The sequence below is a fragment of the Dendrobates tinctorius genome, unplaced genomic scaffold, assembly GCF_039654945.1.
Source record: "Dendrobates tinctorius isolate UK_male_01 unplaced genomic scaffold, ASM3965494v1 ptg000058l, whole genome shotgun sequence".
Lineage (NCBI taxonomy): Eukaryota > Metazoa > Chordata > Amphibia > Anura > Dendrobatidae > Dendrobates > Dendrobates tinctorius.
In genome coordinates this window covers 21,951,075-21,968,882 of record NW_027361726.1, presented here as the reverse complement: position 1 = coordinate 21,968,882, position 17,808 = coordinate 21,951,075, and the positions used below count along the sequence as shown (strand labels likewise).

The 17,808-nt window shown below is 46.5% G+C and overlaps 1 protein-coding gene across 7 annotated transcripts in view; it reads left to right on the top strand.

Moving 5' to 3' along the window:
* The window catches only part of SLC24A4 (solute carrier family 24 member 4), a 106,884-nt gene that overhangs the window by 72,829 nt on the left and 16,247 nt on the right, over nt 1-17,808 (top strand). For all 7 annotated transcript variants that reach the window (XM_073578139.1, XM_073578134.1, XM_073578136.1 and 4 more), the window contains 5 exons: nt 459-533; nt 4,686-4,770; nt 5,990-6,093; nt 6,484-6,558; nt 7,128-7,153. In XM_073578139.1, coding sequence (XP_073434240.1) covers nt 459-533; nt 4,686-4,770; nt 5,990-6,093; nt 6,484-6,558; nt 7,128-7,153 — 365 coding nt within the window. The remainder of the gene's footprint in view (nt 1-458; nt 534-4,685; nt 4,771-5,989; nt 6,094-6,483; nt 6,559-7,127; nt 7,154-17,808) is intronic.

Sequence of the window (17,808 nt, the reverse complement as noted above, 5' to 3'; positions counted from 1 at the left end):
CTCCGCTGAGCCGTGTATCTAATCCTCTCCGATTTGATACTCTCCGCTGAGCCGTGTATCTAATCCTCTCCGATTTGATACTCTCCGCTGAGCTGTGTACCTATACACGATTTTGCACCAGGCTGTGTTTGCCGCCGCTTGTGCGCTCCATGATGGGAGCACAGTCTGTGGCTCGGGGGTCGCAGGTCTCTTGGCTCCTGATGTCTAAGACTATTACTCTGGTGGCGCAGTCAGCGCCATTCTCTCACCGTTTCTCCGGCCGCCATTACTGCTTTTTTCAGGAGATCGATGGTAAATTCTCCGGATCAGATGTCGTCTTCTCTGCGTTTGCTCTGATTTCCCTTCCGTGTGAATGAGCTGAGTGCGACTGTGATGATTGTGTTATGAACGTCTCCGCTGTGAGCCCCCGAATGATTCAGCCCCCCGAAGCATCTGATATGTGTTTTCTCTAATCGCAGGCCCTGTACATGTTTTATGCCCTGGCCATTGTCTGCGATGACTTCTTCGTCCCATCCCTGGAGAAGATCTGTGAGGTGAGTGAACATTAAGACCCCCATATTTTATGATCTCCATCCTTAATTGCATCCTCCCCCAAAATCCCTGCTATACAGATTACCATCACTTCATCCAGAGTGTCCTGATGCATGAATAGAATGCCACGGCTGCAGTGATGACTGACACATTGATGAGCAATGTAGCTTCAGCCATAGGGCATTTCTATAATGAATCAGTCTTGTGTCTGGTCCTTGTAGTTCACCCCTGAACCCACAGGAGGCAGCACCTGGTATGAACATTCCCAGATAGTGGCAGAATTCATCGCTGCTTCCCATTCCTTATTTTTCTGTGAGACGAGTTCCTGCGTTTGAAGTTGCGCAGATTTAGCCGCCGCTCAGAATCTCAGCGGGAAGTCGCCTCGTCGTCACATAATAACGAAAGGTGACGGTGAAAACTAGGAACAAAAGTGTGCGGGCACAATGGCGAGTGCGAACCAAGGCGCTGAGCGGAGGAGCAACCGGAGGCGGGAAAACGTTGTCGTAGAAACGGTATTAAAGTTTAATGAGCATTAACCCTTCTGCGCCTGGATAAAAGCCCAGTGGAATGAACAAGAAGATGAGAATGGTGGAGAGTGAGTTCTGCGCTTTCTGCTAGGTGTTTTAAGATTTGGCGTTTCTTACGCCAGTCTTGAAGAAAAGCCCACAGAGTAAGGGGCATCAATAACGACCCCAGTGTGGGACTATCCATACCCCAGAGTCAGAAATCCACCTCTGCCAGGAGCTGGGGTCGGGCTGCTCTTCACTGCACCCCTCCCACCAACCCCGACGATGGGGGGCCTACACAGTGAGGCCTCAAGTTGCTAGAGTGTTGCGCAACTAATTGTGTTGACTTTTTGTGATCAAAATCTGATGAACTTCCCATTTTTGTCTCCGTTTCGGACCGCTATCGAGATCTCTGCTGTCAGTGAATAGGAGCATCCAGAGGCTGAAAACCCGTGCAGATCACAAACGGTCTAAGTTCCATTTGTGTCCATTCCTCTGTGAGAGCTTCCTTCTGCACTGATACATTGTAACAAACCATATGCAGGGGTGATGGAAATCCGCTGCTGGGTTGTTGGTTTTTTTTTTTAGCTCCCAGAGGATTGTTCAGATTGGATACAGTTGTAAATAGAACCCTCAGCTGTGAGAAATGTCAGGTGTGAACAGGGCTTAGCCTCCGGATGTAGACACTGACTCACAAGCAGCAGAGATCTTGAAAAGAGTGAGAAAAGTCTAATACAAAGTTGTAGAATTGTAAAGCGATAATACTACTCATTTTAAAAAGGGAAAGTGAAGGAAATAAGGGAAGCATAAAATTACAGATTTTCCCTATTTTTAGCCTTGACTAGAGAGGGGCATAAGGAGCGGGGTCCCTTTTATCCTGACACTTTGGCTGCGGGTAGGAGCGGGGTCCCTTTTATCCTGGCACTTTGGCTGCGGGTAGGAGGGGGGTCCCTTTTATCCTGGCACTATGGCTGCGGGTAGGAGCGGGGTCCCTTTTATCCTGGCACTATGGCTGCGGGTAGGAGCGGGGTCCCTTTAAGTCCTGGCACTATGGCTGCGGGTAGGAGCGGGGTCCCTTTTATCCTGGCACTATGGCTGCGGGTAGGAGGGGGGTCCCTTTTATCCTGGCACTATGGCTGCGGGTAGGAGCGGGGTCCCTTTTATCCTGGCACTATGGCTGCGGGTAGGAGCGGGGTCCCTTTTATCCTGGCACTATGGCTGCGGGTAGGAGCGGGGTCCCTTTTACCCTGGCACTATGGCTGCGGGTAGGAGCGGGGTCCCTTTTATCCTGGCACTATGGCTGCGGGTAGGAGCAGGGTCCCTTTTACCCTGGCACTATGGCTGCGGGTAGGAGCGGGGTCCCTTTTAGTCCTGGCACTATGGCTGCGGATAGGAGCGGGGTCCCTTTTATCCTGGCACTATGGCTGCGGGTAGGAGCGGGGTCCCTTTTATCCTGGCACTATGGCTGCGGGTAGGAGCGGGGTCCCTTTTATCCTGGCACTATGGCTGCGGGTAGGAGCGGGGTCCCTTTTATCCTGGCACTATGGCTGCGGGTAGGAGCGGGGTCCCTTTTATCCTGGCACTATGGCTGCGGGTAGGAGCGGGGTCCCTTTTATCCTGGCACTATGGCTGCGGGTAGGAGCGGGGTCCCTTTTATCCTGGCACTATGGCTGCGGGTAGGAGCGGGGTCCCTTTTATCCTGGCACTATGGCTGCGGGTAGGAGCAGGGTCCCTTTTACCCTGGCACTATGGCTGCGGGTAGGAGCAGGGTCCCTTTTAGTCCTGGCACTATGGCTGCGGATAGGAGCGGGGTCCCTTTTATCCTGGCACTATGGCTGCGGGTAGGAGCGGGGTCCCTTTTATCCTGGCACTATGGCTGCGGGTAGGAGCGGGGTCCCTTTTATCCTGGCACTATGGCTGCGGGTAGGAGCGGGGTCCCTTTTATCCTGGCACTATGGCTGCGGGTAGGAGCGGGGTCCCTTTAAGTCCTGGCACTATGGCTGCGGATAGGAGCGGGGTCCCTTTTATCCTGGCACTATGGCTGCGGGTAGGAGCAGGGTCCCTTTTACCCTGGCACTATGGCTGCGGGTAGGAGCGGGGTCCCTTTTAGTCCTGGCACTATGGCTGCGGGTAGGAGCGGGGTCCCTTTTATCCTGGCACTATGGCTGCGGGTAGGAGCGGGGTCCCTTTTATCCTGGCACTATGGCTGCGGGTAGGAGCGGGGTCCCTTTTATCCTGGCACTATGGCTGCGGGTAGGAGCGGGGTCCCTTTTATCCTGGCACTATGGCTGCGGGTAGGAGCGGGGTCCCTTTAAGTCCTGGCACTATGGCTGCGGATAGGAGCGGGGTCCCTTTTATCCTGGCACTATGGCTGCGGGTAGGAGCAGGGTCCCTTTTACCCTGGCACTATGGCTGCGGGTAGGAGCGGGGTCCCTTTTAGTCCTGGCACTATGGCTGCGGGTAGGAGCGGGGTCCCTTTTATCCTGGCACTATGGCTGCGGGTAGGAGCGGGGTCCCTTTTATCCTGGCACTATGGCTGCGGGTAGGAGCGGGGTCCCTTTTATCCTGGCACTATGGCTGCGGGTAGGAGCGGGGTCCCTTTTATCCTGGCACTATGGCTGCGGGTAGGAGCGGGGTCCCTTTTATCCTGGCACTATGGCTGCTGGTAGGAGCGGGGTCCCTTTTATCCTGGCACTATGGCTGCGGGTAGGAGCGGGGTCCCTTTTATCCTGGCACTATGGCTGCGGGTAGGAGCGGGGTCCCTTTTATCCTGGCACTATGGCTGTGGGTAGGAGCGGGGTCCCTTTTATCCTGGCACTATGGCTGCGGGTAGGAGCGGGGTCCCTTTAAGTCCTGGCACTATGGCTGCGGGTAGGAGCGGGGTCCCTTTTATCCTGGCACTATGGCTGTGGGTAGGAGCGGGGTCCCTTTTATCCTGGCATTATGGCTGCGGGTAGGAGCGGGGTCCCTTTAAGTCCTGGCACTATGGCTGCGGGTAGGAGCGGGGTCCCTTTTATCCTGGCACTATGGCTGCGGGTAGGAGCGGGGTCCCTTTTATCCTGGCATTATGGCTGCGGGTAGGAGCGGGGTCCCTTTTATCCTGGCACTATGGCTGCGGGTAGGAGCAGTGTCCCTTTTATCCTGGCACTATGGCTGCGGGTAGGAGCGGAGTCCCTTTTACCCTGGCACTATGGCTGCGGGTAGGAGCGGGGTCCCTTTTACCCTGGCACTATGGCTGCGGGTAGGAGCGGGGTCCCTTTTACCCTGGCACTATGGCTGCGGGTAGGAGCGGGGTCCCTTTAAGTCCTGGCACTATGGCTGCGGGTAGGAGCGGGGTCCCTTTTATCCTGGCACTATGGCTGCGGGTAGGAGCGGGGTCCCTTTTATCCTGGCATTATGGCTACGGGTACCTTTGGGGATCTTTGGATGGCAGATAACTTTTGCTCTTGGATCTCGTTTACAATCTTAAAAGATTCGATCTTGGAATTCGGCAGAAATCTCAGAATCGCTGCTGCCTCATCCAGGGACATACTGCCTCTGCCACCTGTGACTGGCAGCCTCTGCTTAGCAGCTGGCACCTGGTGCGGCCTGAGCGTCAGGGCACTGATCTGCTCGATTTGTGTCTGATTAATGAGATCTTTCTTACAGAAGCTGCACCTGAGCGAAGATGTGGCAGGGGCAACCTTCATGGCGGCGGGCAGCTCCACCCCGGAGCTCTTCGCCTCCGTCATTGGTAAGGTCAGAGCTAACAGATGCCTCAGGCATGGGCATGATTGTTTCCTCATCTATGTTTCTATTCTATGTACAGTATATATAGTGAAATTCCTTTAATCCGGCACATACATTATGAAGGTGTTTTTTTTTATCTCTGTGCAGTAAAATTCCCATAATCTGGCATTTTATAAAGCCAGAATAGCCTCTGAACCAGCACTATAACATTCCATTAATCCAGCATCCTTCTGATAATCTGGCACATTCTGTGCATTCTCATTCACGCAGAAGTATTCCCACCATCTGGCATTTTATAAAAACCAGAACAGTGACTAGTCTCTTATCCTATTAAATTCCTTTAATCCGACATCCCATAGTGTAGTTTAATTCTAATAATCCGTGGCATATTGCTGAGGTCGTTTCTCTCCCTGCATTGTAATCCCCATAATCTGACAATTTATTATATAAAAATAATTTAATATTTTCTAAATCTACACCATAAAATTCCTTTAATCCATCATCCAATAATACTGAACATCTAATAATCCGGCAAGTCCTGAAGGCTCCGTACATGAGCGTTGTGAAAATCCTTTAATCTGACAAATTTGAAATCATCAATATTTTTAATCTGACATCCAGAATTATGCTAAGTATATGATATTTTCTCCTGGTATTGTAAAATTCTATTAATCCCGGATAAAATATCTGTGAAATTCCATCAATTCAGCATAAAATATCCAATATTTATTAGGTTATTCCATGGACACTAATAATCCAGAATATTGGAAAAATCCATCCAATGCCCGATTAAAGGATTTCTCCTGTACATGAGATATACAGGACAGGGTCGAACGCCCTCAGGAATCCTTCCAAAATACTCTTTCCTTGTGTTATTTTTTGGGACCGTCACTTTCCAGTATGACCACAGGGGTGAGAAAATAGCAAGAAATCTGCAGAGAAAGCGAGAAAACTGATTAAAATCATCTCTGAGCCGACAACAATACATCTAGATAATCCACAGAGAACGTTCTGTGTCACAAAGTTATAACTGGAGGTAGCAGAGCGCCCCCTGCTGGTCAGGACAATGAAGTGAGTGCGACGGGTGGCAGAGGTCACATCTGGTACAGGACATGGGTTTTATCTATACCTGGACAGATGGCTACTGCTCTCTGTTATCAGCTTTGTTCACATGGTGAGAATATTGTCATTAAATAACTTTATTCATTTCTCTGATGTCTTAGGTGTTTTTATCACCCACGGTGATGTCGGTGTTGGGACCATTGTTGGTTCAGCTGTATTTAATATTTTATGTATAATTGGAGTCTGTGGAGTATTTGCTGGACAGGTAGGAAATATCTATCTATCTATATCTATCTATCTATATCTATCTATCCCATATCTGTCTATTTATCCATCTATCTATTATCTATCTATCTATTATCAATCTATTATCTGTCCCTCTATCTATTATCTATCTATCATCTATTTATCTATCTATCTATCTATTATCTATCTATCTATATATATATCTCTATCTATTATCAATCTATTATCTATCCCATATCTATCATCTATTTATCTATCTATCTATCTATCCCATATCTATCTATCATCTATCTATCTATTATCAATCTATTATCTATCCCATATCTATCTATCTTTCATTCTGTCTATTATCTCTCTTTCTATCTATCATCTATCGATCAATTTCTTATTAACCCTCCTCTATCTGCAGGTCGTGCGTCTGACCTGGTGGTCGTTGTTCCGGGACTCCATGTATTACATCTTGGCAATAATAGTGTTGATAATTGTAAGTGACATCTCTTCTGTTTTTTTTCATATTCTCGGGGATATTTCCGTGGCTCGTCGCACACATTGTGCTGAATTTGATATTATCCAGGACACATTTTCATGAATAATTAATGTATAAACCTCTCGGAGTATTCAGTCGCCATTTCTTGCAAACAAGCACAGTGGAGGAATGTGTCCAAATTTAATTGCGCCACTATAACAGAAAATTTGGGTTCAGTCATCCCACCCCAACACCCCATCCAACGGCATATTATATCACCAAAGCAACACTGGGTCCTAAAGGGAGCTGGTCAGATAAGTTTAATACTGAGGAATTGGTATTTGAGCAATTCCCTCATTGCTGTTGAAGTGAGAGAGGACAGAGGACACTCCGTACCCGTCCTCCTCCTCCTCAATATGAGCTTGTACTGATATCCCCATTAAGGTCCTGTACGAACCCAACCGCACGGATTGTTTGTGGCCCCATATTTGCCAGGATACTGTCTCCAAGGTCCGGATTCTTGTGACGTTTCTCTGACTGTTTCCATTGAGTCTTGTTATAATTTGTTCTTGTTTTATCTCTTCCAGTTTATATACGATGAAGTTATTGTCTGGTGAGTAAAGAGTGAAACTTACCTGATTACAAGAGAAACGCTTATCAGCCCCCTACAACCCCACCCCAAACCTACTGTAACCTCGAAAACTTTTTTATGGCAGCATAACAGTTTGCTGTATGGAAACCATCAACAAGCAGGGTATATGTGCAATGGAGTATAATACAGGAGGCAACTCAGGATCAGTAATGTAATGTATGTACACAGTGATTGCACCAGCAGAATAGTGAGTGCAGCTCTAGAGTATAATACAGGATGTAACTCAGGATCAGTAATGTAATGTATGTACACAGTGACTGCACCAGCAGAATAGTGAGTGCAGCTCTGGAGTATAATACAGGATGTAACTCAGGATCAGTAATGTAATGTATGTACACAGTGATTGCACCAGCAGAATAGTGAGTGCAGCTCTAGAGTATAATACAGGATGTAACTCAGGATCAGTAATGTAATGTATGTACACAGTGACTGCACCAGCAGAATAGTGAGTGCAGCTCTGGAGTATAATACAGGATGTAACTCAGGATCAGTAATGTAATGTATGTACACAGTGACTGCACCAGCAGAATAGTGAGTGCAGCTCTGGAGTATAATACAGGATGTAACTCAGGATCAGTAATGTAATGTATGTAAACAGTGATTGCACCAGCAGAATAGTGAGTGCAGCTCTGGAGTATAATACAGGATGTAACTCAGGATCAGTACAGAATCAGTAATGTATGTACACAGTGACTGCACCAGCAGAATATTGAGTGCAGCTCTGGAGTATAATACTGGATGTAACTCAGGATCAGTAATGTAATGTATGTACACAGTGATTGCACCAGCAGAATAGTCAGTGCAGCTCTGGAGTATAATACAGGATGTAACTCAGGATCAGTACAGAATCAGTAATGTATGTACACAGTGACTGCACCAGCAGAATATTGAGTGCAGCTCTGGAGTATAATACTGGATGTAACTCAGTATCAGTAATGTAATGTATGTACACAGTGACTGCACCAGCAGAATAGTGAGTGCAGCTCTGGAGTATAATACAGGATGTAACTCAGGATTAGTAATGTATGTACACAGTGACTGCACCAGCAGAATAGTGAGTGCAGCTCTGGAGTATAATACAGGATGTAACTCAGGATCAGTACAGAATCAGTAATGTATGTACACAGTGACTGCACCAGCAGAATATTGAGTGCAGCTCTGGAGTATAATACTGGATGTAACTCAGTATCAGTAATGTAATGTATGTACACAGTGACTGCACCAGCAGAATAGTGAGTGCAGCTCTGGTGTATAATACAGGATCTAACTCAGGATCAGTAATGTAATGTATGTACACAGTGACTGCACCATAGAATAGTGAGTGCAGCTCTGGAGTATAATACAGGATGTAACTCAGGATCAGTACAGGATCAGTAATGTAATGTATGTACACAGTGACTGCACCAGCAGAATAGTGAGTGCAGCTCTGGAGTATAATACTGGATGTAACTCAGGATCAGTAATGTATGTACGCAGTGAGTGCACCAGCAGAATAGTGAGTGCAGCTCTGAAGTATAATACAGGAGATAACTCAGGATCAGTACAGGATCAGTAATGTATGTACACAGTGACTGCACCAGCAGAACAGTGAGTGCAGCTCTGGGATATAATACAGGATGTAATTCCGGATCAGTAATGTAATGTATATACACAGTGACCGCACCAGCAGAATAGTGGGTGCAGCTCTGGGGTATAGTACAGTATGTAACTCAGGGTCAGTAATGTATTGTATGTATACAGTGACTCCACCAACGGAATAGTGAGTGCAGCTCTGGAGTATAGTACAGGATGTAACTCAGGATCAGTACAGGATCAGTAATGTAATGTGTGTACACAGTGACTCCACCAACAGAATAGTGAGTGCAGGTCTGGAGTATAATACAGGATGTAACTCAGGATCAGTAATGTATTGTATGTACACAGTGAGTGCACCAGCAGAATAGTAAGTGCAGCTCTGGGGTATAATACTGGATGTAACTCAGTATCAGTAATGTAATGTACAGTATGTACACAGTGACTGCACTAGCAGAATAGTGAGTGCAGCTCTGGAGTATAATACAGGATGTAACTCAGGATCAGTAATGTAATGTATGTACACAGTGACAGCACCAGCAGAATAGTGAGTGCAGCTCTGGAGTATAATACAGGATGTAACTGAGGATCAGTACAGGATCAGTAATGTAATGTATGTACACAGTGACTGCACCAGCAGAATAGTGAGTGCAGCTCTGAAGTATAATACAGGAGATAACTCAGGATCAGTACAGGATCAGTAATGTATGTAAACAGTGACTGCACCAGCAGAATAGTGATTGCGGCTCTGGGATATAGTACAGGATGTAACTCCGGATCAGTAATGTAATGTATGTACATAGTGACAGCACCAGCAGAATAGTGGGTGCAGCTCTGGGGTATAATACAGGATGTAACTCAGGGTCAGTAATGTATTGTATGTATACAGTGACTCCACCAACAGAATAGTGAGTGCAGGTCTGGAGTATAATACAGGATGTAACTCAGGATCAGTAATGTATTGTATGTACACAGTGACTGCACCAGCAGAATAGTGAGTTCAGCTCTGGGGTATAATACAGGATGTAACTCCAGATCAGTAATGTAATGTATGTACACAGTGAGTGCACCAGCAGAATAGTGAGTGCAGCTCTGGGGTATAATACAGTATGTAACTCCAGATCAGTACAGGATCAGTAAGGTAATGTATGTACACAGTGAGTGCACCAGCAGAACAGTGAGTGCAGCTCTGGGGTATAATACAGGATGTAACTCCAGATCAGTACAGGATCAGTAATGTAATGTATGCACACAGTGACTTCACCAGCAGAATAGTGAGTGCAGCTCTGGAGTATAATACAGTATGTAACCCAGGATCAGTACAGGATCAGTAATGTAATGTATGTATGCAGTGACTGCACCAGCAGAATAATGAGTGCAGCTCTGGAGTATAAGACAGGATGTAACTCAGGATCAGTAATGTATGTACACAGTGTCTGCACCAGCAGAATAGTGAGTGCAGCTCTGGAATATAATACAGTATGTAACCCAGGATCAGTACAGGATCAGTAATGTATGTACACAGTGACTGCACCAGCAGAATAGTGAGTGCAGCTCTGGAGTATAAGACAGGATGTAACTCAGGATCAGTAATGTATTGTATGTACACAGTGACTGCACCAGCAGAATAGTGAGTGCAGCTCTGGAGTATAATACAGGAGATACCTCAGGATCAGTACAGGATCAGTAATGTATGTGCACAGTGTCTGCACCAGCAGAATAGTGAGTGCAGCTCTGGGGTATAATACAGGATGTAACTCCAGATCAGTACAGGATCAGTAATGTAATGTATGTACACATATACTTCACCAGCAGAATAGTGAGTGCAGCTCTGGAGTATAAGACAGGATGTAACTCAGGATCAGTACAGGATCAGTAATGTAATGTATGTACGCAGTGACTCCACCAACAGAATCATGAGTGCAGCTCCTGAGTATAATACAGGATGTAACTCAGGATCAGTAATGTATTGTATGTACACAGTGAGTGCACCAGCAGAATAGTGAGTGCAGCTCTGGGGTATAATACAGGATGTAACTCAGGGTCAGTAATGTATTGTATGTATACAGTGACTCCACCAACGGAATAGTGAGTGCACCTCTGGAGTATAATACATGATGTAACTCAGGATTAGTACAGGATCTGTAATGTAATGTATATACACAGTGACTCCACCAACAGAATAGTGAGTGCAGCTCTGGAGTATAATACAGGATGTAACTCAGGATCAGTAATGTATTGTATGTACACAGTGAGTGCACCAGCAGAATAGTGAGTGCAGCTCTGGGGTATAATACAGGATGTAACTCCAGATCAGTACAGGATCATTAATGTAATGTATGTACACAGTGAATGCACCAGTAGAATAGTGAGTGCAGCTCTGAAGTATAATACAGGAGATAGCTCAGGATCAGTACAGGATCAGTAATGTAATGTATCTACACAGTGACTGCTCCAGCAGAATAGTGAGTGCAGCTCTGGAGTATAAGACAGGATGTAACTCAGGATCAGTACAGGATCAGTAATGTAAAGTATGTACGCAGTGACTGCACCAGCAGAATATTGAGTGCAGCTCTGGGGTATATTACAGGATGCAACTCAGGGTCAGTAATGTATTGTATGTATAATGTGACTCCACCAACGGAATAGTGAGTGCAGCTCTGGAGTATAATACAGGATGTACCGAACTATAGATCAGTACAGGATCAGTAATGTAATGTGTGTACACAGTGACTCCACCGACAGAATAGTGAGTGCAGCTCTGGAGTATAATACAGGATGTAACTCAGGATCAGTATTGTATTGTATGTACACAGTGAGTGCACCAGCAGAATAGTGAGTGCAGCTCTGGGGTATAATACAGGATGTAACTCCAGATCAGTACAGGATCAGTAATGTAATGTATGTACACAGTGAGTGCACCAGCAGAATAGTGAGTGCTGCTCTGGAGTGTAATACAGGAGATAACTCAGGATCAGTACAGGATCAGTAATATAATGTATGTACACAGTGAGTGCACCAACAGAATAGTGAGTGCAGCTCTGGGGTATAATACAGGATGTAACACCAGAGCAGTACAGGATCAGTAATGTAATGTATGTACACAGTGAGTGCACCAGCAGAATAGTGAGTGCAGCTCTGGGGTATAATACAGGATGTAACTCCAGATCAGTACAGGATCAGTAATGTAATATATGTACACAGTGACTGCACCAACAGAATAGTGAGTGCAGCTCTGGGTTATAATACAGGATGTAACACCAGATCAGTACAGGATCAGTAATGTAATGTGTGTGCACAGTGACTGCACCAGCAGAATATAAGCAGCAGGAATAAATTGATACATTGTAAATGTAAATTGTAGGGGATTTTCTCCTTCGCCTCATTGGGGGACACAGATACTGTGGGGGTATGCTTCTGCCGCTAGGAGTGAAACAAAGAGGTTAGCTCCTCCTCTGTCGTATACACCCTCACCCCTATTGTGGCTGGAACTCAGTTTTTTGCTTAGTGTCCATGGAGGCACACACGTCTGGTTTTGCTCCAGACTTTCTTTTTTTTTTTTTTTTTTTTTCCATGAAGATGTGACAGGGGCAATGGATCCTATTGAAAGGGTCCAATTTCTCCAAACCATCAACGGGCGAGCACGTGCGAGTGTCCCTCCATGTATCCTCTCCCGCGACGTGGGACATGATGCCGGACTTAGCCCTGACCACCCCTAGGTATTGAAACCATGGGCTGTACAGAGGCACAAGACTAGTCCGTGCGGCCCCCACTGCTCCACGAATGATTAGACTGAGGTGCTGCAAGGCGGTGGACGGTCCCTCTCCTCACCCCCTGAAGGGGTTAGACGGAGCTTGGGTGCCTGCACCGTCCTATTTTGTCAAGGCCCTCTCACATACCTGAGCTGGGAAGCTGAAGAGGAGGATCGTCAGAGAGGAGAGGGCCTGGGAGGGCTCCTGCGGCGAAGATCCGAGGCTGGAGCCCTTAGCTGTCAGATGCCACCGGCCAGTGGCTGCAGAGCGGTGCGGAGAAGCCCACGCCAGTAAGTAGCGCCATTTTTTTGTGGCGCCATGGAGTCGCCCCCCCCTCCGTCGTGGGCAGGGGATAAATTGAGGCCGCGGCTTTAGCCGAAGCTAGGCCGCGACCGGAGTTTCCGCCTCCGGGCTGCGCGTCACTTCCGGCGGCCCGCCCCCCTGGCCTGGGCGGCAGGGGATAAATTTAGTCCCCGGCTTAGGAGCTCGGCTAGGCCGCAGACCCGGAAATACCGCCCCTGGACCGGTCTATATGCTGGCGGTCCGCCCCACGGCTGGTGGCACGCGATTTTTGGGCGGAGGCGTCCCGGAACGGGGGGCATAGGACCAGTGTAAGTGCTGCCCGGGAGACCACAGGGAAAACGAGGTGCTACCTCCTTCCCCCTATCCCCAGCAATGGACAGATACAGCATGTCCGAAGAAGCAGCATGCATCTCTTGTCGGGCGCAGAGCAAGCGATTATGCAAAGCCGGCGACTCTAAACACGCCCAGGAGCCCTCCCCTGCGACCGAACCCACAATACTGGTGTGGGCAGACCACAGAGGACAAGGCTCGGGATTCCCACTGTACAGCGCCCGCAACCCGACGCCTAACAGAACCTCAGTGTCCGTCCTTCCCTGCGACCGCGACCAGTGTGCCAAGCCCCCCAGAGTGGGTCCTATCACTCTCAGAGTTCATGCAATTGAGTCCCTTCAGGCCTCAGTTGGGGCCAGGGACAGTGGCTCGCCGGCCTTAGAGGGGACCTCCACCTCACAAGAGCCACTCGCCTGCAGGGGCCGCTCTCACTCCAGGCAGACCCAAGGGAAACGAATCCACACGGTGTCACCCAGTCCATCCGGTGCCTTGGCATCCGTAAGTTCTGCTTCTCGCTCCACCGTCGACAGTGGTTGAAAGCGAGCAGACCTCAGAATGCGACTCAGACGAGCCCCTTGACTTGTATACTCCAGCGTCACGCAGCGGCTACGTGGCATGAAATGGCATTTAACCCCTTAAGCCCCAAGGGTGGTTTGCACGTTAATGACCAGGCCAATTTTTACAATTCTGACCACTGTCCCTTTATGAGGTTATAACTCTGAAACGCTTCCATGGATCCCGGTGATTCTGACATTGTTTTCTCGTGACATATTGTACTTCATGTTAGTGGTAAAATTTCATTCAAATAACTTGCGTTTATTTGTGAAAAAAACAGAAATTTGGCGAAAATTTTGCAATTTTCCAAATTTGAATTTTTATGCCCTTAAATCACAGAGATACGGCAGACAAAAAACTTGATAAGTAATATTTCCCACATGTTTACTTTACATCAGCACAATTTTGGAACCCAACTTTTTTTTGTTAGGAAGTTATAAGGGTTAAGAATTGACCAGCGATTTCTCATTTTTGCAACACCATTTTATTTTTACGGACCACATCACATTTGAAGCCACTTTGAGGGGTCTATATGATAGAAAATACCCAAAAGTGACACCATTCTAAAAACTGCACCCCTTAAGGTGCTCAAAACCACATTCAAGAAGTTTATTAACCCTTTAGGTGCGTCACAGGAATTTTTTGAATATTTAAAAAAAAAATGAACATTTAACTTTTTTTCACTAAAAAAAATAATTCAGGTTCAATTTTTTTTATTTTACCAAGTGTAACAGGAGAAATTGGACTGCAAAAGTTATTGTGCAATTTGTCCTGAGTACGATGATACCTGATATGTGGGGGGGAACCACTGTTTCGGCGCATGGCAGACCTCAGCAGGGAAGGAGCGCCGTTTGACTTTTTCAATGCAAAATTGGCTGGAATTCAGATCAGACGCCATGTCGCGTTTGGAGAGCCCCTGATGTACCTAAACAGTGGAAACCCCCCAAGTTACCCCATTTTAGAAACTAGACTCCCCAAGGAACTTATCTAGATATGTGGTGAGAACTTTGAACCCACAAGGGCTTCACAGAAGTTTATAACGTACAGCGGTACAATTAAAAAATCATATTTTTTCCACAAAAATGATCTTTTCACCCTCAATCCTTATTTTTCCAAGGGTAACAGGATCCTAAAAGATATTGTGCAATTTGTCCTGAGTGCGCTGATACCCCACATGTGGGGGTAAACCACTATTTGGGCGCATGGCAGAGCTCGGAAGGGAAGCAGCACCATTTGACGTTTTTGGCTGGAATTGAGATCGTACACCATGTCGCGTTTGGAAAGCCCCTGATGTACCAAAACAGTAGAAACCCCCCACAAATGACACCATTTTGCAAACTAGACCCCCCAAGGAACTTATCTAGATGTGTGGTGAGCACTTTGAACCCCCAAGGGCTTCACAGAAGTTTATAATGCCCGGGCATGAAAATGAAAAAAATCGTATTTTTTCCACAAACATGATCAATTAGTCTCCAATTTTTTTATTTTCCCAAGGGTAATAGAAGAAATTGGACCCCAAAAATTGTTGTCCAATTTGTCCTGAGTACGCTGATACCTCATATGTGGGAGAGAACTACTGTATGGGCACACGTCGGGGCTCGGAAGGGAAGTAGTGACGTTTTGGAATGCAGACTTTGATGGATTGGTCTGCGGGTGTCATGTGCGTTTGGAGAGCCTCTGATGTGTCTAAACTATTGAAACTCCCCACAAGTGACCCCATTTTGGAAACTAGACCCCCCACGGAACTTATCTAGATGTGTGGTGAGCACTTTGAACCCCCAAGTGCTTCGCAGAAGTTTATAACGCCTGGGCGTGAAAATAAAAAAATCATTTTTTTCCACAAAAATATTTTTGCCCCCAATTTTTTATTTTCCTAAGGGTAACAGGAGAAATTGGACCCCAAAAGTTGTTTTGCAATTTGTCTTGAGTATGCTGATACCCTATATGTGGGGGTAAAACACTGTTTGGGCGCATGGCAGAGCTTGGAATGGAAGGAGCACCATTTGACTTTTTCAATGCAGAATTGGCTGGAATTGAGATCAGACGCCATGTTGCATTTGGAGAGCCCCTGATGTGCCCAAACAGTGGAAACCCCCCAATTATAACTCCAACCCTAACCCCAACACACGCCCTAGCCCTAAACCTAGCCCTAACCCTAATGGGAAAATGGAAATAAATACATTTTCTTTTAGTTTTATTAATTTTCCCTAACTAAGGGGGTGATAACGGGGGGTTTGATTTACTATTTATGGCGGTTTTTATGTTTGGCAGCTGAAAAGACGCTTTTTATTGTAAAAATAGTTTTTGCATCACCACATATTGAGAGCTATAATTTTTCCGTATTTTGACCCACCGAGTCATTTGAGGTCTTATTTTTTGCGGGACAAGTTGACGTTTTTATTGGTACCATTTTTGGGCACGTGACATTTTTTGATCGCTTTTTATTCCGATTTTTGGGACGCAGAATGAACAAAAACAAGCGTTTCATGAATTTCTTTTGGGGGCTGCGTTTACACTGTTCCGCGTGCGGTAAAATTGATAAAGCGGTTTTATTCTTCGGGTCGGTACGGTTACAGCGATACCTCATTTAGGTCGTTTTTTTATGTTTTGTCGGTTTTTTGCAATGAAAACAATTTTATATAAAAAATAATTATTTTTGCATCGCTTTATTCTGCGAGCTATAACTTTTAAATTTTTTTGCGGATGATGCTGTATGGCAGCTCGTTTTTTGCGGGACAAGATGACGTTTTCAGTGGTACCATGGATATTTATATGCGTCTTTTTGATCGCGCATTATTGCACTTTTTGTTCGGTGGTATGATAATAAATCATTATTTTTTGCTTCGTTTTTTATTTTTATTTTTTAAGGAGTTCGCTAAAGGGGTTAACTAATGGGACAGTTTTATAGGGCGGGTCGCTACGGACGCGGCAATACCAAATATGTGTACTTTTATTTTTTTTTATTTTCAAAAAATGAATTTATTGGGGAATATTTTTTTTTTTTTTTTTACAAATTTATTTAGCGATTTTTTTTAAAATTATTTTTACACTTTTTTTTTTTTTTTTTTTTTTTTACTTTATTACATAGTCCCAGGTGGGACATCACTGTCCTGTGACAGATCGCTGATCTGTCACATCACAGATCACTGTGACAGATCAGCAATCTGTCACAGGCAGACTTCCTCATGCCTGTGCTTTGCAGGCAGTGAGGAAGTCAGCTCCCTACAGGCCCCATCTTGGATCCGGGGGCATGTAGGGAAGGAGTCCCCCGCAGCAGCGCTGCACATTGCGCTGCCTTGGGGGGCTCAGGGAAGCACGGAGGGAGCCCCCTCCCTGCCGATGCTTCCCTTTAACCCCCGGTACACCGGGATCGTGTTTGATCGCGGTGTACAAGGGGTTAAACGTGTCGGGGGCGGTCCGTGACCGCCCCTGATACATTGTGTAGGGTGTCAGCTGTGATAATCAGCTGACACCCGGCAGCCATCAGCGGCGCTCACCACGTGGGCGCGGCTGATCACATTAGACTTACTATCCCGTCCTTGGGAATTAAGTCCCAGGGCACATGGACGGGATAGTACGTCTAATGGCAGAAAGGGGTTAAGCAAGTGAAGCGCCCGCACAGAATTTTTTCCTCTCACCTGGAGTTTGAGGACATAGTGCAGCGGCACAGGGAACGTCCAGACAGGCGCTTCTCAGGTCAAAAGGCACTTGAAACAAGGTATCCATTTGCTCCGGACCTCCGTAAAAAATGGATAGCATCCCTGTTGGGGATCCTCCGGTTTCAAGCCTAGCCACTAAGACTCTGCTATCCGTCCCTAGTGTTTCCTCAATTAAGGATCCCACGGATCGCCTTATAGAGAGCTTAGCTCGCTCAGTATATGAGGCGTCAGGGTCAGCGCTCACTCCCTCATTCGCAGCAGCTTGGGTAGCCAAGGCTATGATATCATGGTCAGAAACATTAAACAAGGTCGCGCAGGAGCAGGATCTACCTGCAGAGATTTCGGAGGTCGCAGGTCAGATGGCGATGGCCGGAGACTATGTAATCAATGCGTTTTGGGATGCGGACAATTGCTCGGCACTTGCTGCCGCTAATGAAATTTCTAT